The 26,933-nt window shown below is 37.5% G+C and overlaps 1 protein-coding gene across 7 annotated transcripts in view; it reads right to left on the reverse strand.

Moving 5' to 3' along the window:
• grik5 (glutamate receptor, ionotropic, kainate 5) overlaps positions 1-26,933 on the reverse strand; it is a 139,657-nt gene that overhangs the window by 43,135 nt on the left and 69,589 nt on the right. For 6 of the 7 annotated variants that reach the window (XM_015398758.1, XM_015398756.1, XM_015398762.1 and 3 more), the window contains exons 2-5: positions 15,342-15,503; positions 11,860-12,024; positions 8,040-8,137; positions 7,556-7,721 (exon numbers count right to left, since the gene is read on the reverse strand). In XM_015398758.1, coding sequence (XP_015254244.1) covers positions 7,556-7,721; positions 8,040-8,137; positions 11,860-12,024; positions 15,342-15,453 — 541 coding nt within the window. In that variant the 5' untranslated portion in view covers positions 15,454-15,503. Of the gene's footprint in view, positions 1-7,555; positions 7,722-8,039; positions 8,138-11,859; positions 12,025-15,341; positions 15,504-26,639; positions 26,764-26,933 lie in introns of those variants that run through there. The other variant, XM_015398757.1, reaches the window with a different exon arrangement.

Here is a 26,933-nt window from a genome sequence, read left to right on the forward strand (position 1 = left end):
TATATATATATATATATATATATATATATATATATATATATATATATTGTAATGATTGTGCCCTTTGTGGACTTCTGTTTAAGTTTCTTTTTAAGTTTTATTCTGTATTTTATTGATCATTGTTTTCTTTTCCATTCTGTGTTATATTTAAGCAGTGTTTTATTTTTCAAGTTACTCTCTTTCCCCCGCCCCTTGTGCTAGTCTCCTTTCCCCTTAGCTCCTTCTAGTTATTTCTGTCTACACCTGCCCCCTATTAGCCTTTGTATCTGTCTACCATACATACAACGCTTTGCTCAAGTTGCTCTTGCCTCGGTCCTCGTCATTCTTTTGGTTTATTCCTCCCCCTTGTCTCCTAGCTTTTTTAGTTCTTGAGTTTTCCTTGTCAATGAGTTCTGGACTTTTAATTTTGTATTTTATATGTCTTGTTATTAAATGTGCAAGAAACCACCTCAGCTTCAGTCTCTGCATTTGGTTCATTCTAATATATATATATATATATATATATATATATATATATATATATATATATATATATATATATATATATATATATATATATATTCTTTCTCTTTTTTTTTCTTTATGAAGCAAGTTACTACTTTATTGGAAGAGGAATAGAGTTAAACACACAGCAGTCCTTAAAAGAAATCTCATTATACACCGCAAAAGACTGGGTCATAGGTTTATCTTTCAGTGTGCCTTTCCCTTCACATTTACACCTTTTATTGAGCTATCACTCAAATCTTTAATGTACTCAAGGTTTTTTTGTAATGTGACAAAATGTACAAAGTAAAGGGGGATAGGAACTTCCTACAATGCATGAAAAATGTTTCTCCCAAAATTCCAGGAAAGCAAAGCACTATGTAATATGGCCACTACAGCACATTTGTAATATGCACATCTCTCCCTGGGACTTAATTTTCCATCACTATTATGTTAAATAAGCTATTGTTCTTTTTGTTCTTTCAAGACAGAAGGAGGTTTAACAACCTACTTTATGTAAAGCATATTGCATAAACGAGCACAAATAAGGCCATCTGCCAGAAAACAAGTGATTAGATTTTGTCCTAAATTAAGCAGTTTTTATTTTACCAGTAATTCCTCAAAAGAGAATTATTTTACAGCGAAATATTCAACTCCAGATGACTCTCACAGCTCAACATATATTTACACCTAATCATATTCACTGTCTCACACGGCCAGACAACATATGGGCAAATGTTGCTATAGATACGGGCCATACAGAGATTTTAATAACCTTTAACCATACAATGTTTACATTTTTCTCTTTAGGTAGCATGTTCTTGAATTAAAAGGTTGCTTGTCTAAATCATCCTTTCTGGTTTAGATTACCTTGGTTAGAAGTTCACCTGATCCTCTAGTTAATTATACCTTCATCATCAGTTCATATTTGTTTCATACAGCCATTATCTTTGCTGCTGTTCTGAAGTATACATAGTTGACAAAATTTAAATGTATGACTTTACTGCATGGTGAAGGTGCTTTGGCAGAACAGCACTGATTAGCCTGTCATAAAATGCCTACCTAGAAAATCCAATAACTTCAGAGAAAGAAGGAAACAATGCTACGGTGTTGGTTACGTCAGGGAAATACATAGTAATTTAGTCACTGAGAAATTAAGGAGTAAAAATTATTAATTTATAGAATTTCAGACACATACCTTTGGAAAAGAAACCCAACAACAATTGAAAGGGTTTAGTTGTTGCAAATTCACATCAAAAAACTTACAAAAACCATCAAAATGACTGCTAAGGATTCATTTCACATCATGCACACATAAAGCAGGTAAAATGTATCTTTGCAAAACATTCCTAAATACCCAGAGCTATTTGGACATTATAGTTTTATTCTTGGATCAACCAATCCAGATGATATATTTCATATTCTAATCATCTACTATTCAAAGTAAATTTATATGATTTGGTTGTTGAAAACAAGTTCCAACAATGTTGTCTTTGTGCAGACCCCTGTTAGCTGAAACTGTCTTTAAAAAAAACAAAATAGTAAGCTGGGCTCAAACTTATGACCTGTCTTACCTACTGAGTATCTCTTCAAGATGAGCTGCAAAAGAAAATTCAGGATGCCTTTGTTCTATGTGCATTATATTGCCAAACTCTTCTAGGAAGACTGTCCTCAAAGTTTAGGAGCGTGTATGGGAATTTTTAACCATTCCTTCAGAAGGGAGAAGGCCTGTCTCTGCTGCACTGTAATTCATCCCAAAGGTGCTCTATAATGTTACAGCAAGTTGAGGACTCAAGTTCAGACCAGTCAAGTTCATCTACACCAGGCTCTACCATCCATGTCTTTATGGACTTGCTTTGTTTTCATATCCATGGAATTCTGGAATTCACTGAGCTCCTGAGAGTGACCCATTCTATTTTTAAAACAGTCTACATGCCAAGGAGCTTGATTTTATACACCTGTGACCATGGAAGTAACCTGATGCCAATAATTTAGATGGGTAAGTAAATATTTCTGACAACATAGTGTATGTCAAGAACTCTGTATGTTTACCAGAAGTGAATTATAATAAAATAAGTGAAAAATAACAATAGAGACCTTTTTGTAGAAATCTCAATTTCTTCCATCTCTTATCAACCTCAAAAATGTTTTATGAGAGGAACTGGTATTTTATCTAATGTGCAGAGTGCCAGTGTTGTATGATAGTATAATCAGGATTAAAATATAAGATTATTTCTGTTCAACTGACTGAAAAAAGTTATTAGTTATGGCAGCAATATGCACGGTATGGTTGTTACATGTCAGGTACGTCGGTCATGGACCTTGATAAAGGCACCTTACAGTAGAACCGCAGTCAGTCCCTGAAATGGCATGGCTATCACTATCCCTAAACAGTTAGGGACAAATTCAGAGGACAAATTTCCCTCTGGGATCAGCGTCATAGTCATGGTAGGCCACTTCTTAGATTTTATTTATTTTGCTCAGGCTACCCGTAAGCCCATAGGCCAGCCAAATGTGGAAATGGCAGTATTATTGCCACTACTGTAAATATATAGAAGTAATTTTACACATTCAGTATTAAAATGTCACATGGTATGGAATGGGGGGAAGATCATTTAAGAAGAGGAATGAATTTTAAGATTTTAATAAGAAGGGGGATGCATGATCACAGTACACACTATAATGAAATAAGATTTTTGATTGAATCTTTCTAGTATGTTTACATCATTTTTTTGAACAATTTATAAAAAATAATTTATACAAAATTACAAGCCTAGATTATTTGCAGAGTGGGATGTTTTGCTTGATCTACACATATACTAAATTTAAAGGTCTAAATCAGCGTAAAGGATAGCCTTTATTCGATTTGTAAGTAAGGCCTGTTCAGCAATCACATAAAGTCTGTTACACAGTGGGTGTGCAACTGTCCAACCTGTCATGTTTCTGGAAACCATCATCCTAAGGGTTATTTTCCACTGCATTGCAGTACATATGGTGGAATATAACATTGGGAACCTCTTCTAATGTATATTCTTCAAGGTCACCTTCAAAAAATCTGCTAGAAAGGTCTAACAATCAAAATTGGGTGTTACCAAGAATCTGAATATACATCAAAACAGCTTTTATAATCTACAGGTTTATTGCCCCTGCTCACAGCCTTATTTAAAATCTTTAGACTATGACGAAAGGTTTGATCTTGCCTAGCAACCTTCTCAGCTCTAGAGCTTATTTTTTAAGCAGCAAAATCTCAACCCAGAAATTGTCCAGAAGCTCATTGTTAGCTGTAAATATGTAGTACAGGTGCAACTTTCATTGAAGCATTCATCTAATCATTTGCCAATTTTGAACCTATATTAAGAACATATTTGTCCTATTCTGTTTATGTAAAAAGCATAAAGAAACATCAGACTCTTACCCTGCCAATTCTGGCTGTAACAGTAAATGTATCTGTAACCTGTTAAGTTAATTTAAAGACTTTGCTAAATAAAGTTGGAGAGATAGAAGGACAGTGACTGACAAACTTCCTCAGACAATTTTGCCACTTCAAGCAAATTCCTCTTGAAACTAAGTAGAACCAATAGCAGTCAAGTCTCACTTGACATCATGTAAGCTATTACTACAAAGTCTGCTTTGGTGCTTCCTGATTGTAATTTCATAGTAAAGCACCTCCAGCTATGTAAATAAGTGGTGAACGAGGCATCTGGGGGAAAAAAGAAGGATGGGTGGGGATAGAGAGAGAGAGAGAGGGAGAGAGAATGGAATGAAAGGATGAGAGGAAAGGTACTACTCTGAGCCCCGTAGGTTGAGAAGGCGTCTGTAAGCAGTGGGGTAATCACTGAACCAGGCCAAAACTTTAATTAGTTCTAGGAAGGAGGGGGAAGAAGAAAAAAAAATCAATGCACTTTACAGCAGCTTCTCGCTCTTCTCCCGCTCTTCCTATTTCACCAATTTCCATCTCACACACATAAGCCCTAACCTCTCCATCTCTCTCGTCTGAGCCCTTTGCTCCAGTTAGCTCTCTCGGCCTTGATTCATCTGGCTCTTATGCTGCCACCTTCTCCTCCATGTGCTCTGTCGCCATCCTTAACCCTCATCCATCTCATGAAAACTGCATAATGGAATTAGGCTCAGATAGCACTTTCTGACTCATACATAGTGAGAGAAGGATACATTGAAAATGACCTAAAATCTGCGATTCTCACACATTAAGCAAAATATCTCGCTCAGGGAGGAGCCATTAGATGGATACCATTAAGATGCAGTAGCACACACACTAAAAGATGAAGACTAGCTTTCTTAAATTATCCCTTTTTCGTGTGCAAAGTGTGTATTTCCATTTGTCTCACCTCCACCAAATCAGAGCAAGCCTGTCTGCTTAACTTTGAAAACCCTTCTCTATACCGGTGTAAACACGATGAATTAAACAAGGAGGGGGAGTGGGGGGAACTGGTAAACACTGTCTGATGTCAAACCAGTGTAGAACCTAGGTACCACTGCACACATATTCCCAATCCAATTCAAGTGCACCAATGTTTAATCCCTCATGGACAAACAAGCAAATCTAAACTCAGCATGGACAGGTTCAGATAAAGCAAAGCAAGCACTGGGAAAACATACATAAAAACACACATATAGCTTAACGCATACACCCACATGGTTGTTCAGATTGTGGAACAAGCCTGTTGAGTGGCAGTTAGCACCTATTCGGCAGCCATGGCAACCGGCTCCACCACGATAGATAGCGCAGCCAAGTGGGTCAGAGTCTGTGAGTGCGATAACCTTGTAAAGATCACCTTCGAGGCAGAATACACGACACATGCACACTCCTCGGTTTCTTAACCACTTTTTCTTTTTTCTCACAGAGATCCATCTTTGTTCGCCTAGATGGTAACTACCCCAGCGATCGTTTGTCTGTAATTTTTCCGGAAAGGAAGAGGCTGATGAAAAACAGAGCTCTTATCTGGCCACTCAGCTGATGATCAAAACTGAAAGGGACGTCTGATGCTGTTTCAAAGCTTCCTTAGTTCAATGAAATGACAAGACCAGAAGGTATTCAGTTACTTTCTGGAAGCTGCAGGAGGGCCTCTAACTGCCGAGGAGATAATGAAAGCTTCTCAACGGCTGAATCAATTTTTCTTAATGCCACAGCTTTTTGTTGCCCAAAGTCTTATCAGCGTTCCTTGGCCACCTTATCCTTTTAAAAGTGCTTCTCACTTTTATTTAACTTCTTCACTGGTGTGAAGAGTTGACAGCAACAAAACAACTAAACCCCAACTAATTTTTACTGGAAAGCTGAAAGAAAATGTCAAATAGTGGATGGATTAGATTTTTGCTACTTCCAAGACCTTGTGGTTTATTGTGTCACGTATCCACAGAGCTGTTTGTATACTAAAGCCTCCATCCAACTAAGCCCTTTTATTCCCGTGACTCTCAGCAGGGGACTGCAACATAAATCAATAATGCACTCTTTCAAAATGAAAATAAAAACAGCCAGTGACCAAGCACTGAATCCCCTGTGATGTTTAAGCTCTCTGAGTGTCTGGCCAGTCAAATCAAATGTCCACTAAGTTCCTCCATTACTGGGAAGCATTTCAAGCATGAATATTTATCAAACTGGTTTGGCCTTAAAACTCTCTGCAGTTCAGCATGAGTAATAAATAGAAAGTCTGCACAATAAGCTGCCTTCTGAACTCTGATAACAGATGAGCACCAAAATAAGCAGAAGAAGTGTCAAGTATATAATACTATTCATTAACATCTATATAGTTAAAAAACTTTGTTGTTGTTGTTGTTGTTGTTGTTGGGAATTTTGATAATTAATAAGTATGGACAAAATAAATAAATATTACAGTAATTGACATTTTATCTGACATTTGTTATTGAGAAACAAAAAATAAATCATGTTCAGAGGGTAGGACAATATTTTTCTTCTGTTTGCTAAATACCAGAATAATGAGAGTAATTACATTTTTAGAAACTTTTTTCTGCTTTATTCAAACTTTCATTATCATTAATAATAGGAGTAGTTTGTGTTTCATCTATTTGTGTGAAGTCAGATGATAATGTAATGTCAGCTCAAGCCAGTCTAAATCACAACATTCAAATTAACTGGAGACACCACTGTGTTTTTAAGGCAACAATACAAACACAACGCTTCTGTGTGACATAAATGTAAAGAAATCATGTATGATTTTCTGAACACTGTCCAGAAGTCTGGTTTTATACCTTGGATCAGTAAAATATTGCTGCATGTAGGTTTCACTCCACAGTGAGACCTACATGGACTGTAAAGCATCACTGAAAAAGCCAAGTCAAAAGGCAGATTACAGTTTACTATTGCAGTCAGACATTTTCTGATGTCTGCTGAAACTATAATGCGCTGTGTGGGTGTTTTGCAGTAGAGGGAAACGAAACACTTCTCAAAAGACATTGTATCATAAAGAAAGAACATTAAGGGCAACTATTACTGCAACATCTCCAAGACATTGGCCATGCATTCAAAGCTTAGGCACTAATGGGTATTCCAAGTGGACAAAACAACTAAGGATATCTAAAAACAAAGAGGTTCAATGACAACAAAGTCAGTTTTATGGAGTGGTCATCACAAAGCTGTTTCTCTCAGTCCACCAAATCAAAATTAGGCACAGCATTTAACATATTTGATCACTGTATAGGGACAGAATTGATGATTGGGGGCTCCTCAGTTCATATTTTGTATGTAGTGTATATACATACATACATACACACACACAAACACACACCCCCTACCTCTGGAGCACATATCAGATGAAATTACAGCATAGTAACTCTTCTTTCCCTCAAATATATTATTATAACACTCCTTCAAGCTCTGGAAATTAGTGTCCAGCTGCAGGCAATAATACCTGACCAAACTGGGAATCTACCAATTCTCTTACTGGAGTCACTTTCTTCACACAAAGGTAAACAGGGTAAACATATTTGGAAGGACTAAAATGATGCACTTACATCCATCCACCTAAATACAAACCCAGTTGTGCAGTAATAGCCATATAATATGATTTAATGGTAAAAGAGACTGTGTATAACTCACATTCAGCCTTTGCACAGACCAAGCTTGCAGAGGGATAGCTGAACGAACGTAAGATGGAACCTATGGCCAGACTCAGGTCCTCATTGCTGGGGTACAGAGTAACTGAGGCAAAGCGCAGGTATGGAAGGCGGGGAGTTTCCTCTGGACCAATTTTAACATGAGGGATCTGGAAGAGGGATAATGTGGACAGGGGATGATAAGGCATGAGAAAGGCCAGGGGAAAACAGTGATTTATGATTTACTCTGCAAAAAAAATGCAGGGTCAGGAAAAACGTATATATACAGAAGAAAAAAATGGTTGAAGAAAAAAAAACAGTTTAAGGAAACAGATGATAACTGTTGAAAGAAAACCTAATAACAAAGGCAAAACTGAACATAATGATGTAGCCATAGTAGTACTGTACTTCTGAGCAGAAAAAAAACTGAAGACTTTAACATGACTAAAAAGACAGAGGTTGGTACATATTTTGCACATGTAACTCACCTCTTTCTCTCCACATATGTGACTGACAGTAGAGCCGGAAGCGGGGCTGGAGGCTGGACCGATCACAGAGACGACGCCTTTGGGTAGAATCTGGCACACTGAAACGGGGGAAGGGATAAACTTTTGATCTAGAAGAACATATCTTGGCTCTGTGTTTTAGAATGCATGTGCAGAGCTACCATCAAGCAGAAGCCGTTTGGTGAAAAGTGCGAACACGTCAGTTTGAAATGAATCATTCATTCCTCTGAAGCAGCAAAATCTGCTTCAGTCTGATCTGATTTATTTTATTAGAAACATTCCAAGGACAAGAAGAGGATAACCAATCAGTTGTTGGGCATTCATGAGACAATTAAATTCATTGCTCCAATGATTATACATTTTACTGCTATTACTGATTTTCATTAAAATAAGAATATTGCTGTAAGATTAAAGATAATAAAAGTGCTGCTGGACAACAGCCAATCTAGTTAAAGATAAATCTACAACTCCTTTAATTTAGGTATTGCTGTAAGGTACCCAGTAAGAGCAGGAAAGGAGAAAAAATTAAATCCTTCTTCATCAATAGTTTTTGTTTCATTTTAAGTTGTACCCAGTCTAGTCATGCACTAATTTAAATAGATATACAATCAGGTAGAAGGTGCATAATAATCTAGCCAACCAATATCCTGCCCTGAACCTTTACTGCCAGGAACTTAATTACCATGAACCCTCAATGTCCCTTGGGCTGTTTTCTATTTGCCTTTTCACTTAGGAGTGGATGTGCTATTTATTCAGCTGACATAGAGACAGTTGCTGTTCTTCAACCTCTTTATCAAGGTTGCTGATTCAGACCGAAGATAGAACTAAAAATCTGCACAACAACCAGTATACGGTCACCATACCCTGTAAATAAATACACTTTCATTTGCATATGTAGGCATACTTATTGTTGTCTTTAAACAGATTTAAAATTCATAATTATTCCTAGTTTTCTGACCTCCGTAGATTAAGCATAGGGACTGGTTCCAGTAATGAGAGGGAGCTACATGACAGTAATATTACACTCATAAAGTAGTAATCCCAGAAGGTTTCATGGTTATAGTGTAAAACATAAGCAAAACTGATTGTAATAGATTTTAAATCAACAGGGTCTATTCCCAACATCCAGTTGAGACACATTGTGACTTAGAAAATAAATGGTCCCTCATTTTACAAACAGAAAGCTGAGATTGTTTTTTACATCATCTGCACTATATAAATAGTCAAAAAATTTTAATGGGTTAAACTGAAGGTTTTATATTAATGTTATATGTTGACTTTCTGAAACTGTAGAAAGGTGTATAAGAAACTGATATTTAGTAAATATTAATCCAAACCATCTCAAAAGAGCACTGAACAGCAGCAGTGTACGTTTTTTTCTTAACCAAATTTTGACAGTGATTTATATTTAGGGGATGTCTTTACTGTTTCAAATGGCTTCAATACAGAAAATCATTAAAACTCCTTTTGTCTCCACTTCAGTGGTCACTGACCTAAAGAGGAGGTTCATCTGAGCTGCAAAGACTAGGATTTACTGAGGATAATTTTAGTGAATGAAATTCTTCTTTTGATTGCGTAATTTCTTACCTGTAGCTTATATAATTTAACAGCATTTAAGTAAGACGACGCAATCATACTGGACCAGATAACCTGAGCCAAGATTTGATTTAACTAAAGTTAAACACACAAAAGGTTTTACTTATGTAACAGAGAAACTGTTTTTTTGTAAACATTGAGGCTGCAAATGATCTTAGATGCAGGTGAAGTAATGTAGTGTTTCGATCCCAGCTCATTTACAGCCCTTACAACCTGTGCAGCAGCAGGAACCTACAGTGGGTGGATTGAGGCATGCAGGTTAACCTAGTAACACCCTAGTAACACCCTGACAAAAGAGGTGGACCAGGAGAATGAAGGTTTTAATTAAGGGGCAGAGACAAGACGGGAAAGACAGCAAAAAGTTGGATGAACCTCATGACGTCGGAGAGTAAAGGCTAGACGTGCAGGGAGAACCACAGCTTCTGAAATAAAGGAACAAAATCAGTTTGACTGACAGTTATAGTAGGTGAAACCTCTTTAAATCCAATCCCAATAGTCACCTGACCACTACATTACAGTTTAGAACTATTTATATCATGACCTGGTATAGTTTTGTTATGACATAACTTTTCATTATATTATTGTTGTTACATTTACATATATTTTGTTTTATTAGAATTTACTTAATTGTGAAAACACTTCAGTGTGTTTCAATCAGCTTTTCATATGTAGAGATTGACAGTTTTTTTTCTAAGTTTTTTTGTGCAAAAGTTTAAGATTTTAGCCATGTTAAAAGGAGAGCCTTTTTTTTATTATTTTTTTTTTGTTTGTTTTGCAAGTGTGTCACCTCTTTCTTTCTACACATGTGCCTTTATGTGACTAAAACAAGGAGATATCAGAGATATCTTTGGATTAAGGTATGGACCTTGACTGGAGGTTTCTGATGCATAATCTGCTTTTAGTTAGTGATACTTTGAAAGGCACTATGTACAGTGTGTGATACAATATTGATCATTGTGAGAGTTATTTTGAATGAACTAGGGGATTTTGATTATCTAAAATATTTTCATCAAGTGTTTTAAATAAGGTCGTCTTTCAATATGTCTATTTTTACTGATAAGATATTCACCAGATAATTATCCACAGGCAAGGCACCAAGGGAGTCTGATCTCTTAGCTGTCTGATTCGGCTATCCAAGAAGCTCCTTTTTTCTCTAGTTGTTATTTCAGCTCATCCCAATTAGTCCTCAGTATCAGCAACTAAGGGTCCATGTGTACATGTGAGTATCTACTAAGTGTCTGTGAGTGCACAGGCTCCCTTTGTGCTCATTTGAGGATGTGCATGCTTGTATCTGCAGAAAGGTTGTGTGTATATGCATATATAAATGCCTAAGTAGTTAAGTATTTTTTTGCATGCCACAGTCATCTGGAGCTGTACAATGATGAGCTCCCTGATCTAGAGACTACAAAATGCTCTAAGCAAACCAGTCTTTCAGCCTCTTCCTGCTCATCGGTCAAGGACACAGAGAGATGCACATGCCTGTATCTTAAGCAGGGCATACAAGAGCTCAGACCTTCTAAACATTGCACCAGCAGCTTAAAGCAAGGTCAGTGACCTATCAGAAACGGAGCAACGAGGCTGTGCTTGCTCATGGTTCAGTTAAGCTTTATTTTACAGTCTTTGCTGTAGACTATGGATTCTGCTCTGTGAGATTTGATGAGGTGCTACAGTCTTGTTTTATGCTACTGCGTATCTGTTTTAGTGTTTGATGGTGTGTTTATCATCATGGCTTGCACCATACACAGTTCCAGCTGTTGCTGGAGGGCACAGGTCTCCTGTTTTTAATGAGGCAGCCTTAGTGGCCCATTACTGGTCTCCAGTGACATGTAAACTAATAAGCAGAAGCCCCTTCTGGTTCCAAATACCACAAAAGTGTCTGTTTTTATCACCCTGTTCATTATTTGCGGTTTGTGCACATTAAATGGTTGCTTTTCAGAAAAAATTGTAATCATTGTTTAAAGAGTTTAATGCCTTGGAAGGAAATGGAACCATTTAAAATACTTTTCTTTTGTCTAAAAGTTACCGTACTAGTGTTAATAAAAATAAACATTACTTACATAACACACCCGCATCCACACTGGTCATTTCTATTTGTACCAATTACTATATATCCTGATGTTTTTCAATGGGTTTTATCATTCATTTATGAGTCTGAGGAGTAAATGTGATCTAGCAGTAATCTTTGAAGTAACCTGCATCCACTCACTAGTGTCAGTAGTGTCATACTGGGAGTCTTTTTGCAGCTCATATATGTCCACTTCCACTCGGGCTCGCACCGGACCCTCTATCACACTGTTGATGTTTTCCCTGGCCAAGGCCAGCGCCAGCCGCTCCCCACGCCCACACACTGACTGGTCATCCAGAATGGCAGCTACAGAATTAAACAGAAGGAGAGACAGAGGAAGAAATGTGGAGAATAATGATAAAGAGAATGTCAGAACAGAAACACACCAGGAGAACAAGAGCAAGAATATATTTTTTTATTGGATAACAAGATCATCCATGTTTATAAACTTGTTAAAATTTGCTGTTTAATAGATCCCCACCATTAGTTACAGAAATAATAAAAGGATCTGAACTCCTTTTAAGACATGAAAACAAAAAAAAGTCAACTTTATACAGAGCCTCGTAACAGGTTTAACACTTATTGAATTATTCCAAATTTTGTCATGTTAGAAACAGGTATTCCGCTGCATTTGGAGAAAATAGAGAAAAAACATTTGATGGTGTCTTTTCATCTAGTGCGGCAAACTACTTTCAAAATTACATCCTCTGTGAACAAAAGCAATAAGAACTCCTGTTCTACTTTGCCAGACATCATGCTTTGCCACTACAAACATGAAGATTAAGCTGCTTTGGTAAAAGATACTTAAGTTGATAGAAAACTAGTTATGTATAACTCTTCAAGCAAATGCTGAAAATGTTTAGTAGATTCATGGGGAAGCTTTATCTTTACTAGGGAAGATGCATTAGCTAACCATTGGCCATTACTGGAAGAAAACATGGTTAGAGAATGCAAAAGTTTAAAACTGAGATGAAGGTTCACTTAGACAAGATTTTTTTTCCTGCCTCAATTCAACAAAGCACAAAGGATGGTTATGTTTTCAGCTGTTTTAAGGCTTGCAAACAAAGAACTTGCTCATGTTTTAGTTTAAAAAAATTTATTTTTAACTTTTGTTGTTTTCATCACCTTTTATTTTACTGCTGTTCACAGTACTTAAGGATATACCATCTATTTAAAGTGTTCTATAAAGACTATTTAGTATTATATATTTTTTAAACATTATTACCTCCAGCTATATGGCAAAAACCTCATCTTTTATTTAAGTTCCACTCTCAACTTCCTGTAAAGCACAAAATCTGCTCATTTTAGTGGGAATAACCAGAGCAGTTTACGCATATTAATGTTTGAGCAGCAATATGTAGATTATCCATAACATGGCCACTTATTGCACATATAAAAAAAAAAATACACCTGCAATTTAGCATCTCTTATTCTGATTCTTAAGCCCTAAGTGTTTTTGCTTTTTTTGTGCATCTACAACATTTTACTCAGTTTGATAATGTTTGTGTTTCTACAGTAAAGCTATGATAAGTTGCATATACCATCAGAGCAAAACCTCAGTTTCCTTTTTTCTTGGTCACTGGTCTCTCCTTTTCCGTCATGAGATGTGTAACTCTAATGGCTTCATCGATCTGCATTAAGCCATTCAGACGCTGGTCACTTTCTCGTTATGTTCATCTCACCATCATTCAGCCATGCCCCGGGGACAGGGGAAAAAAAGTGTGTGAGCAATATTTGCTATTCACACAGGATTAGACAGTGAAGCCAGCTTCTCACCAGCAGCATGGTGTGTGGGTTGACTGTGCGTAATGTCATGATTTTCATTTGGCTCCCCGTTCAGAGATTACAGCACACACCAGCAGCGTGTCAGAGTACAATGCTCCTTAGATTCATTTATTCATTGCCAGGCTTTTGTCATTTTCTGTTTTTCTTTCTCGTCAACTTAATTTTGTGACTCGCTTTTGGTCCTCCTGCTCCCTCCGACCTGTATAATGACACAAGTTATTTTTAGAACTAGTTTGGTTTTATCAAAGGCACAAATTTTCTTTTGAAGCTGTTTTGGAAGCAAACACATCTTTAAGCGTTGTGATTCTTTTTTTAAGTATCAGTTTTGTGAAAACAGCACCTTATACTCCCATAAAATCTGTATCATTGTGATACTTATGCTGCAAATTTTCAACAAAATAATGATGAATAGCAGTAGTGTAAATTCTGCTGAACAATCAGGCAAAAAAGGCATCTCAAAGACTTTTAAACACTTTTGCTTGGCTGATTGGCTCATTCTCAATGGAAAACATTTAGGTGCTGCCGCTAATTGTTATAGGAGAATTATGAAGCCAGAAAATTAACATAGAACTGGTATTTATCTATTTAATGATGTAATCTTTTAGATTGCTCCGAGCAGCTATTCATGAGCCAAATTAGCCCACTTCCACTGTGCATGACTGGCCATTAATATGAGTGCTGCAGCTCAAATTAGTGCAGTGTTCAGACCAAAGTTATGAGTCTGACCCTGTTAGATTTCTACAGCAAAGTATTAGACCAGAATGTGTATTTAAACACAAAACCAGTACATTCAGATGGTGCCACATGAATGCTAAGATGAGGATCTTAGAAAGGAGACATTTGACATTTAAGCTTTGACAAGTAGAAATTCATTCGAAGATTTTGTCTGATCACAGAGCTTGTTAGGCACTGACCCGCCTGTGCTGATTTTAGCCCCTTATTACAATTTTTTCAAGGAAAACAAATTACTTTTTTTTCACAATAATGCAACTTTAAAAGCACAATGATTAACAGATGTCTTTTTCTCCACTATTGGATCTATAAGTAAAACAACACTGCACTCCGGAGAGTTAATATGAGCTAAATCCTTTCACTGATGATTAGAAACAAAATCGCAATACAGTGTAAAATCTGGCTTTTTATCATTTACAAAGACAATTTGTCTGCTTGTAAACTTAGATCAAAGCTTTAAATTTTTTTATGATTTGACCATCTAAAATATTCAATTCAATTCAGTTTATTTATATAGCGCCAATTCACAATATAAGTCATCTTAAGGCACTTTACAATTTAACATGCAAATATGCACATGTTTTTACCAGAACAAAGCCAAAATATTAAAAAAATCCTCTAAAATATGGCTTTAATAACACACCTTCACTAACCTACAGTAATCATCTTGCAATAATCGTTACATAACAGGGTTTGATCAAGCCTGGTAAGGGCAAGCTAAAGATATTGAGATATTTTCATCTTTTGAAGAGTCACTTAAAGATGCTAAAACCAGGGTTATGTTTCCTCAGCATTCAACTTCCAAGCAGATTGATGAAAGAATGCTGCCTCAAAAAGACATTTTTTCATATATAAAGTCTATATGTCAAACCTAATGATAAACAATGCTATAGGTTTTTTTGTTCAAGCGAAATTATTTTATCATGTTAAATGTTTTTTCTTGTTCTTTTTACAGCATAAAGGTGCATTATTTTTACTAAAGGATACCAACCTGTCACTTTGTTATACTGCCCAATGCCATCTTGAATAACTGATTAATTCATGAGTTACAAATGAATGTTGACTGATTGTTAAGGAAATTTTTGATCCGTTTAGGGTACACTCACCCATGCGTACGGAGGAAAGTAGAGGGGCCTGAGTGAGGGAGAGTGGTGGCATTGTCACTAGCAGGAAGGAGAGGAAGCGTATTGACAGCAGCAGCGCTGGCAGAGCCGGCATCTTCTACTGCTTCTCATGGAGAACGGTCTGCTGGCTGCCTGTACCACCACCTGTGGGATTGAAGAGTGCGTTAGTCGACACAAAGTCCCACAGTTCCTTGAAATCATCATCATACAGCTTATCTCTACTTTGCACTGTCATATTCCTAAGTAGTGGGAGCACCTGCGCTCTTACAACCAATACAATACACTTTCAAAGTCAGTTATGAAGTCGTTTCTTGTCATATCGCAAAGGCAGCCGGGTTCCCATGCATACAGCCTGTCTAATAATAAAATACAGAACACAACTGTATTCACGTCTCCTGTGGAAAGTCTGCTGTTTAGACGTGACAGGATTCAGCCTAGCATAGATCTCTGGAGGCTTTTCAAGCCAAACATCACAACACACACATACACAAGCTCTGCTGATTCACACACATTTGTGCATAAGCAACACAAACAAACATGAAAACAGATCGAAATACAAGATAAGCAAGCACTAGCAACAGAATAATAAGTGCAAATACAAGAGCTTTGAGGATAGACAGCTTTAAAGTACACAGCACACATGCGCATTCGCTTACATGGCTGCTATAACCTAACCTCGAGCCCCAAATTCAAAACACAAAAACACAAAGATAAGCTCAGATACAGTTCAGAGGGGCTCCAGTAGTGCTAAGCAACAGTCTCCAGGAGTGACATCTCTTTGCTATGACTGACAACATGACAAGGTTGTGTCAAAGAGCTGAAGAGAGAAACAGACAAATAAATACAGAGGGAAATGAGGGAAGGCTGTTTCTTTGCAATGGATGGCTCTGACCGACACTTGAAGTGCTGAGTTCAGGTCCTCCACTTGAACCCCCCCGTCCTGTAACAGCAGTCAGCATCTGACCCAGACCTGGATGAGACGATGTACCTTCACTCTGCACAGATAATGTGCACTCTTAGTGACTTTGTTGACCTAACATTCCTCCACCTTCCACTCTTAGGCTTGATAACTACTTTCACTTTGAAACCATCTCTTTATCTCTTTCCAGCTTATGTTTATTAAAAGCCACACAGGGAACACAGAGAAATTTAGGAAGAAGAAAGTACACTTGTAAAATAATACATAAATGTATACTTTAACATACATAAAAAGCTGCAGTACTGTATGTATGCTACACAACATGCTGGTAAAAAGTCAAGACAGAAATCCAGATAAGATTATTTTACAAAACTTTTTCCATTTATTCTGACAGAGCTTAAGTGATTCTGCAAAGAAAAGAAGTCAAACATGTCACTCTTTAGAAATAAATCTAAAATGCAAGTAAATATATTCCAAAATAAATTAGGGTGAAACTGTAATGTTTAAAACCTATTTTTACTTTTTTTTATATAATTCTATCTATCAATCTGCAAAGACTGGACAGATTTTCTGCATGTGCAGATTTGTGGTTATAGTTACAGAAAAAGGTTAAATCTTTGATAGAATCTACCTTTATTTGAAAATTTTAAGAGATTGTAAAACTCTGAAGGAGATAACATGACATTTATAACATCATATTACTAAGTTTCATCTGTTCACCTTTCCAAATCTTATAAAGCCTATCAAGAATATATTGTGTGACTTTTTTTGCTTTCTCCATAGGCGAACTTATCTGCTATAGAATGACCAAAATGTGAGCATGTTTGTAGTACTAATAGCATGCATGTGCAGATGGCCGTGCTGCTCTTATGATGGTTTCCATGGCTCAGAGCTCAGAGAGGCTAGGCTTATGTGAAGCCATCTGTATCTGTGACACAATACAGGATAACAGGCTCACAGTGGGAGTCATTTCTGCCTTTATTGTCTTCCATACATCATTCTTGTTTAGCTCAACATGTTACCGTAAAGTTGCCAATAAAGGCAGATAAAACCTTGCAGTCACATACACAAAGCTGTCATCTCATTTGTATGTTTATTTATTATGGTTATGCAGCAGCTGTTTATTCCAACCACTCAATAAGATCAGTGCCGTCACACACTTTAAAGGCTCTTGCTGAAGTATTCAGTTTGCTTCCCATACCAGAGGTTTCTTCTCAATTTGCTCTCCCCCAAAGTGTGTGTGTTGTACCTATGGTGTGCTCATACCTGTGTGTTTATTGCTGGGCATGCATGATCCTGCTACCCAGTGTGTGTGTGTGTAAGATGGGTTATTGATCGAACCCCAGCTGAAGTGGTGGGCCCTCAGGTGCAGTCAATCAAAACAATGGGGAGCCTATCATGGGAGCACTGCATTTCGCAGCAGCCATCTGATTGGCTATTACCAGGAGGCAGATTGTCGTGAAGACGAATAAGATCCAAACTAAGGCTATGGCTTCATCAGCGACAGGATGGAATCGGTGCTATTTCATTGTTATTGAGAGCTATTGACAGCATTAGTCAGAGAGGATTAGAGTATCTTTACTCTCAGGAGAGAAAAAGAACAGGTGAAAGGTGGAAGGAGATGGAAAGCCGTGAAAAAAGTAGGCAGGGAGGAAGAAAAAAAACGGAGCAGAGGGAATGGGCTCGCGCCGATGAGGGAATAAAAGAACAAAATTGAATATAGAGAGAAGAGATTGGAAAGTGTCTGCAGAAAGAGACGCGGAGCCACAAAGAGACAGCAGTGGTGAAAAAGTACATTTACTCAGGGACTGTGAGAAGGGAGAATTCAAAGCACTTTCACTTCAGTTCAGTGCTTTTAATTATGTCAGTAAACAGCATTTTCAGCACACTTTAATAGAAACTATACATTTTATTGGACTGCACAAATTCCATCTCTTGTTTATTTACAACATTTTACAGTATTAGCACCAACTGATTAAAAAAAATAGATTAATACCAATATTTCAGCAGATTGGTATAATTTGCTGCATTACTTTAACCATACAGCCCATAATCACTTGGACTACAGTATATATTAGTTTCTACTTCATCAAAGCTCTTTGAAGCATAAATTAGCAACCTTTTTTCTTTAGATTGAAAATAGAAACATAGAAATGTATTAAGCTCAAGGACTGAAGCCTCAAGAGCAAAAACAAAGCTCAAATGCATCAGGGAACAGCAGAAGGAGGTGATCTGATCATATGAGTCATGTTTTGTTTTACATCATGTGGAAGGCTGTTCTTGTGTTTATCTGAAAAAGAAACAAGAGCTTAATGCAACGTAGGAAGAAGGCAAGCCAGTGGAAGAAGTAATGTCTGAACAATTTCCAGCAGAGAGGCTTTCTACCTTGACATTCATTGGAATGTTACATGCCCTGACATTACATTGCAAAAGTACCTCTAAGTCTCTAACTAAAAATAAATATCTGCATTTTTACTCAACCTTCCTGAGTCCAGTTTGTTCAAAAACTTTTCTACAATTACAGGCACAAATGTTTTGAGGTATAGCTCTCCAAGCTTTGAATCAGATCATTGCCTTTTTGTCTGTTTTAGACGGAAATCATCTCCTAACATCTAGTCTTGGCAAAAAGAAAAAAAAAGGTTGGATTTAGGTTTGTCTTGACCATTCTAAACCACAAGTATGTTTTTTAAGGATTTGACCCTGTTCCTCAGTAACCCCTATCCTGCAATGTGTTTCCTTGATGCATCACAGCAGAAGATCGGCTGATTAACAGACTTCTGCAGCACTTGATTGCAGAGGAAGAGACCTTATTTGACTCAGGTGTGCTGGAACAGAGACATATCTAAAACATGCAGTGCTGGGGTCCCTGCGGACCAGGTTGGAAGCCATTTTATTGTAACTCTGTTGGCTTGGGCTTGTTTCCCTGCTGAAGCTCTTTAGACCCGGCCTTTGACCGAGTCTAAAGTTTACTGCAGCTTCCAACAGGTTTTCTTTCATGATTTCCCAATATTAAGCTCCATCATCAGCTACTCTAACCCCAGCGTCCCCAAACCATAATACCTCCACTACTATCGTTTAAGGTGGGTATGCTGTTTTTTGTTATAGTCTTTTACCACACAATGGATTCCATGTAGGTTAATATACACATTTTTTTCTCTCCTCTAACCAGGGCATTTTCTTCCACATTTTTACTGAGTCTCCTACACAGTTTACAGCAAACTCTAAAGATTTCCTTTGACTCTTTCTCTAGCCACTATTTTCTTAAGAACAGATTTGTACAGTGCATGCATGTTAGTCGTCCTATCAATGGATTAGCTGTGGATCTGAGCTACTCCTGCAGACATATACTGTACACTTTGGGGATCTTTGCTGCTTCTAAGATTATTCCTCTTCATGCCTTCCGGCTGGTTTATGTCTTTGTAGGGTATCAGTTGTGCCATAATCCTACTATTTAAAGGAAAAGGTTGTTCAACAGTTCTGCTTTAGATTTTAGGCTTGGGATTTTGTTTCATAACCTAACCCTTTTAGCATGGCTATAATTTTATACCTGACCTGTCTGCTGCATTCCTTGATCTCCATGATCCTCTTTGGTGTTCCATATTCACAAACGAACATCTGACGCCTCCGCAGAGAAGGTTTTTTTTTTTTTTTTTTGAGTCCAGAAAATGTAACCAGTCTTTTTGGCAGTCTAGATTTTTTTTTTTATTGTACTTTATTATTTTTTTTGTAGAGCAACTTAATAATTTACATATATTTTTAGGTAAAACATGCTATTGTTACATCCCACAGAGATCGAGAATTTACTTTTCTGAAATCTGAGGACACAAATTTCCACTAATATGAAGGAGTAAAGGAGGCTAAATAAAATTGGCCTCTCTTCTAGATCTGCATTTGTAGAAATTTCAAAAATACTTTTGTCAGTTTATATTAACTTTACAGCACAATTTTATCTTGGTTTTGCATAAATTAATACTAAATCACATTAAAGTCAATGCTTCTAATTTGAGAGAAGTTTGGTTTTTAGGCATTGATGCAACAGCTATACTGTACTGCTCAACAATACACATGTTTTTAATAAGGTTTAAGCAATGTCTGACAAGGCAAACCTACAGTATGAAGCATATAGGACTTAGAGGATCTGTGGGTTAAACAATTTCAAAATTAGACGTCTGTTTAAGGAAAATGAAGGAGGCAATCACCGCATTAGATAGGTGGCTCTAATGTTGTAGCTACCATTCCGATAGTTACAACTCAACAAGTAAATGCATCATGACAGTGATTATCACAATTTTCTAAGGTCACCATGTGTTCCTGCTTTTATTAGCAATTTGGTGTGGATTTAACAAGGAGAAAGCTTTTTTTCTAAGCAATCTGAGGCACGGGGATCATGGCAGGAGCAGGAGAGGCAGGTTAACTGTCAGAGGCATTTTATTATATACCAAGACAGATAAGCTATATCAAAAAATCCACATGCAAAAAAGAAAATCCAAAGCAAATCTCAAGTGTTAGAGTTTAGAGTTCTCTTAAGAAGTTTTATCAAATTCAAAGTGATACCCCTTTGAAAGCTCTGGTCATTAAATTCTAGGCAGTTCTGAGCATTTCTGCCATCACTGCAGATGAGCAAAATAAAATTCACAGAATGAGATCAGGGAATTGAGGAAGCCATATGGAGTCAGAACGAAGTAAAGCACAAATGGTGAGACACTATTGCTGTGTTCAATTTGCCCGGGCTGTGTTTCTGTCTGCTGTTCGAGCTCTGTTGTGGCGGTAGTACACGGCTGAGTCCCTGTCGCTGTCGGGTGTCAGTCTGCAGGGAGCTAGAGCAGCAAGAGGGCCAAGCGAAACCAGACTTGTCTGAGCTGCACTGAAAAAAAAAAAAAAAACACTGCTTCTAGCCTTCTTCATTTTCTTTCATTCTGCACCCTGCTGAATGTCCCCGTACGTGCTGGCACCACTGAGATACACAGGAAAGCTTAAAACACATAAATATTCTGACATGCTGCGAGTGTGTGGGTGCACGCACGTGCATGTGTGTGCAGAACAGAAAAGTAAAGATGAGCCATAGTGAGGATAGAGAGTATGAAAAGGGACATTCAGTCCACTGTAGATTCAGCTGTTTGGTGCATGCATTCATCTTGAAGCATATTTGCGCCTCAACCGTTTTGTTTGTGTGTGTGCATGCTCAGAAACTGGCAGCTTGCTTGTAGTGGTATCTATTATGGAGAATAGAAGCATAAAATCAAAAATCTTAATTACCTAGAGGGAACGTGTGGGGAGAAGGGGGTGGGTGGCTGGTTCATATTGAGAGGACGGTTAGTTTGGAGGCTGGAAAAGGAAGGAATGTGATCTCCCCACTGACCCCCAGGGCAGATGAAGAGAGGATGAGGAGAGATGGAGGCAGAGGAAGTGGGATGAGCAGGGGAGGAGCAGAAAATAAAACTCAGATGGAGAAAAGATGCTTCAGGGTGAATAAGAAAAAAATCATTTTGTTTTCCACGCCTTCTGCCTTATTGTATGAAACAAAGAGATCTGACAGTCATCATAATGGAAGGATGAATCATTCTTATAATTGAATTTGTAAGTGGAACAGCTTCAGTGGCTGTGGATTTCAGGAGACTGTATGGAGCGGCCATCAGGGGAACACAAGTGTTATTTTGTTCATTCTCACAATTAACTGGCCCTGCCGACAACAGAGCAGCGCTGCTGCAGAAAGCTGGGCCGCCGTCCCTGAATGAGCCTGGTTAAGTCATTTTAAAGCATTTGTCAACCTTCCCCAGACAGTATTGATGAGCTGGGGGGTCTGATAATGTGTGTAAGAGTTTTTTGTTTTGTTTTGTTTTTTGCCCATGCAGTAGAAATTGTAGTTCTTCTTGGAAAATTACAATTCTTGCAGCATAACTGACATTTTTATTATGGCAACAACCTTGAACTTTAACTTATACGATATAACAAACGTGTTTTGCCATCAGGGCGCATCCAGTTGGGCTTGACGTCCTGAAGATTCTGCTTTTTGGCCCACAAATATAAGAAATACACTACAGATTAATTTCTGCACTATTATGATGTTGCCACGGCAGCATCAGATTATAATATTAAAAACAAAAGAAGTCTTTGAGTTTCAGTTTATGCTTTTGAATATATTTGACTTGTCTGAAGATGTGTTTTATATATTTTTATTTTAAGTCTAATCTATGACCACTTTTAGACCAAGTAGTTTTATTTTGTGCAAACCTGGACAAAACGTAAAAGACAAAATAGTTCATAGAAAGTGCATATAAACATATTCGATAAAGAACAGATTTGTGCAGTGCATGCAAGTTATTCGTCCTATCAATGGATCAGTGCATATAAAAATATTCTTAAAGAAGGTATACTTACAATTTAATATTTAAATAAGGTTGTCCACTCATGATTCAGGTGAAGCTTTGGGTGTCCTTTGCAGGGTTATCCTGGTTTTCTTTCCATCTCTCTATATTCTTCTTCTTCTTTTTTCCTACTGTACTGTGATGCAACGCTGCAATTTCCCCACTGTGGGACAAATAAAGGATTATCTTATCTTATCTTATCTTAAACTCTTGATAGCTTCCATGTTCAACTGAAGTAAAAACAAATCTGCCACCATCATGTTTCAAAATGGACTTTAAAAAACTGAGATGTTGTGGACATCTTCCCACTGTTCTCCATGTACTGGATTTTTTTCCCCCCAAATTTATTTGGGGAAAAAAATTATGGAATTATGGAATTGCCTAAGCATGCCCTCATTCCCCAGCTATAGGTGCAATACAACAGTGGATTAGAAAATATCCAAATGCACTGAAAGGAATCAACAGCAAATTAAGTGTAATTTTACATTCAAATATAAAGCTACATCATAAAAATCAAAACCCAAAGACTTTTTATATGATACAAAACCTGCAACAAACTGCCTAAATAAATAAAAAACAGTGCTTTAACTGTTTACTGGTTATATTTACTGGTCATATTTACAAATGTAATACATGATTATAAAGGCCACTTTGAATGCAATATTTGTTCAACATGTAATATAAAGAAAATCACACATTTATGGTATTAATGGGTAAAAAAAGATAAGAAGTGCTTATAAAAACTTGAAACATTTGAACCATTTCTTATCATTTATTTATTAATTTCTTGAATATACATTTGAACAAACTACCTACTAAATTAGCTGTTTTGTGTTAATTTAAACTAGGATACTTTTAGTGGAAATGCCAAATGACGGCTGAGCTTAACTATATAAGACCAGATGACACACTACTGTAGCATCAGAACCCCAGTACATCATCTAAAATAAGAGCTTTAGTGATATTTTAACCTATTCGGATAAAGACATTTTAGAAAACACCTTTGAAATGACAGTTTAGGGTTTGAGAAATTTCTTCAAAGTCAGATTTTTCTTTGAGAAAATAAAGGGTTTTATCCCCCTTTAAGCCTGATTTTTCTCTTAGAAAGTGACCTGGATCCAAATATCTAATGCTTTTTCTTTTTTTTTTTGGATTTCGCCAGAGTTACCTAAAGTCCTCTTAATAAAATAACAATCACTTTTTCCATTGTGATATCATGGTTAACCATGATGAGGCGTATCATTATGATCAATGACGAGTGGAAAACCCAGTGTCTTGTCTCTATATAATTGCACCTGTTAGTGGGTTTCAGGTGAACATTTTGTTCTCAGAGTTGATTTGCAAGAAGCGGGATAATGAGCAAAAGTACGGATTTAAGTGGGTTTTGCAAGGGCCCAACTGACAGACAAATGAACAGGGAGCTTTGCTTTTTGGCTCAGATCTTTCTACACCACCACAGACCAGAGAAATTCCAGCCATAACAGCAGACGAGGTCCCAGTTCATTAATCCATCCCTTTCTCCATCTTACCATCAGCTGTGAACAGCACACCAAGATACTTGACTTTTTGCTTGAGGCAACGACTGATCCCTCAATCCAGGGGGAGCAATCCACGTTTTTTCCCATTCAGGTTTACACCCACTCAAGAAAATTGTCCAAATGAGTCTTTCTGTAGAGCAATGTTCCCTTCAACAATGCAACAGGGCTTCTGGAAGGGAATGAGGAACACATTTGAGTTGTTGACTTGGCCTCTAAATTCCTCTTGACTTTAATTCTCTTAATTATCATTGGGATGTGAAGGACATATGAGTCCATATGAGCCTGATAGGAACTGATGCAAACATTTCAGCTGTTGGTACCAAACCCAAACTTCAGGGGATCAACAGAGTCAATGCTTCAAAATTCATGGAAAAAGGGGAAGCCCACAAACTACCAGGCATGTGGTCATCATATAATGCCTGATCAGTGTGGAATCTCCATTCTAATCCTTCAATTCACAATTTGCTTGTGATTAATTGGGCGAAAAAAAGAGACAGTACAGGTTAGAATGAATAGAAATAATTGTGCAGAGCTAATCTAATATTATGACAGCTTTGCTTACTGCAAATGATTAATTAACATTCTTAGAATCATGATTGAGCAAACAAGCCAAAAAAAGCAATGTTTGCTTGCCTGAGCTACTCAAATTTAATTTTCCTCCAAATGAAAGTGGGCTGATGAACAGAAATAACGAGAGATGTCACCCTGTTGGCTGAAAACGGCATCAAGTTTCTATTTTTTATCATTATCTTTCCTGAGCAATTTGCTGATGATTAGTCTTCCCTTCAGACTAATCAACAAGCTCGCCGTCTGTTTTCTTGATTCCTTTGACTTGTCCTCGCTCAGCAGGGCTTCACATACTTCGACATCTCACTCTCACCTCTTTCTTCTTTCTCTGCTTTTTTCTGCTCTTCTTCAGCCTCTATCTATTCCGACTTTACTTCAGGAGCACTTTATAACCCTGTCTTTTCGTTGACCTCTCTTCTCTCTCCCAGTATCTTCGCTCTTAGCACTCTCTTCAATCTCGACAGCCCACTTTCCTTGCTACCCTCACCCCCCTCTCCCCCACTATCGCCTCCCCTTCTGTTCATTGAACATGGATAAATTCTGCCCAGTATTCTCCTTGACAAAGAGGCCCTCAGTCTGTGACACAGGCCGCTCGGGGAACCACCGTTCTCCTGCGACACTGTCACATCTGAGCATGTCAGGCTCAAACATACACACCAGCTCCAACAATCTCCATGAGCTCTCCAAGAAGCATCAAAGAACACTGTCTGTGTGTGAGTGTGTGCTCGCATGCAAACACGTTTTTTCTGTCTGTTTTTCAAGTCCGTGTCCCGGTGCACGGCTGCATGTGATTTGTTTGAACATGCCAGCAGCAAGTTTGCATTTCAGCCTTGCTGCATGCATATGTACAACCCGCTGTTCAGGCAGTCAGTCTGTGAGTGTTGGCCCGCGTGAAGGAGAGGTTGATCGTGGCTCTCAGTTTATCCCTTTCCCCAGGAACTGTTTAAAAAAAGATTTGTGCTGTTTATTGTTTATGGCTGTCAATGCACTTGTTGCAGCTGTGGCTGACGTCAGCGCAGCAGTTTAATCACAATTAGGAGGCTATCCTTGAACTCACCTGCCTCATGGCTTGTTTGGAGATTGAAAAATTTGCATTCTGAACAAAGCCTTTAAAAAAAAAACAAGAGTGAGGAGTGCTGGAAAGAGTGACATCTGAGTAATAATATTGTCGTCAGTTTGAATCTGTTTTATCTGAGTGCTACTCAATATAATGCCATTTGTTATTTTAAATAGTAAATGAATGATCAATTTTGGCTCTGATGTTATTGATTTAAAGTGTAATTAAGGACAAAATATGTAGATTTCATCATTATTCATACAGTTATATTCATGTTTGAGGGTAATATGCTAATGAGCCGAACACAATACTTTAATTTTACTTAATGTACTTTTTAGCATCTATTTTAGCTGGAGAGCAACAATTTATTACTTTGTTAATAAATTGTGCGATAATGTGTTTTTGCCCTTTAATAAATCTCAATTATATTGAAATACAAGGTGAAGTCAAACAGTAGACTTTTGAGAATAAAGAGTTTGTTTAATTGATTGATTGATTGATTAATTGATTGATTGATCTATCTCACAGTGGAGAAATTTACTCGTTACTTCAGCCCAATAGTCAAAAATAAGCAGAAGGAGGCAATAGCAGGAAAAGGTCCTTGGGTATATACTGTATATACAGTGCGTTCACATATATAAGTGACAGCTGAAGGTTCTTATCTAGCAGGATTATTATACAGGGTTATTGCACAGGGTATTTACTTGGGTATTTATATATATAAAGCTATTTTACTATATATAAAGCTATTTCACTTGGTCAAATATTAAAACACAGGTTATTGCACAGGGTATTAAATAGTAATTGCACATTATACATCGCACAAATTATTACCGTTGTAATGTTGCATTGTGGAGTCTGATACCAGCAGGGATGAATGACCTGCAGTAGCTCTCCTTTTTTACAAACAGGGTGTACGAGTCTTTCACTAAAGCAGCCGAAAGTAGTTGTCCATGATGGATGTAAGCTTGGACAGCACCCTCCACTCAGCAACTTCCTCCACTTAGTCCAGAGCTCAGCCTAGGACAGAAACAGCCTTTCTCACCAGTTTGTTCAGTCTCTTTTTGTCCTGCTCACTCCAAAGCTGATGCTGAGGCTGTTTGTCTATGAAGTCTAAATCATAGACAC

This window comes from Cyprinodon variegatus, unplaced genomic scaffold, assembly GCF_000732505.1.
Source record: "Cyprinodon variegatus isolate N-32 unplaced genomic scaffold, C_variegatus-1.0 Scaffold959, whole genome shotgun sequence".
Lineage (NCBI taxonomy): Eukaryota > Metazoa > Chordata > Actinopteri > Cyprinodontiformes > Cyprinodontidae > Cyprinodon > Cyprinodon variegatus.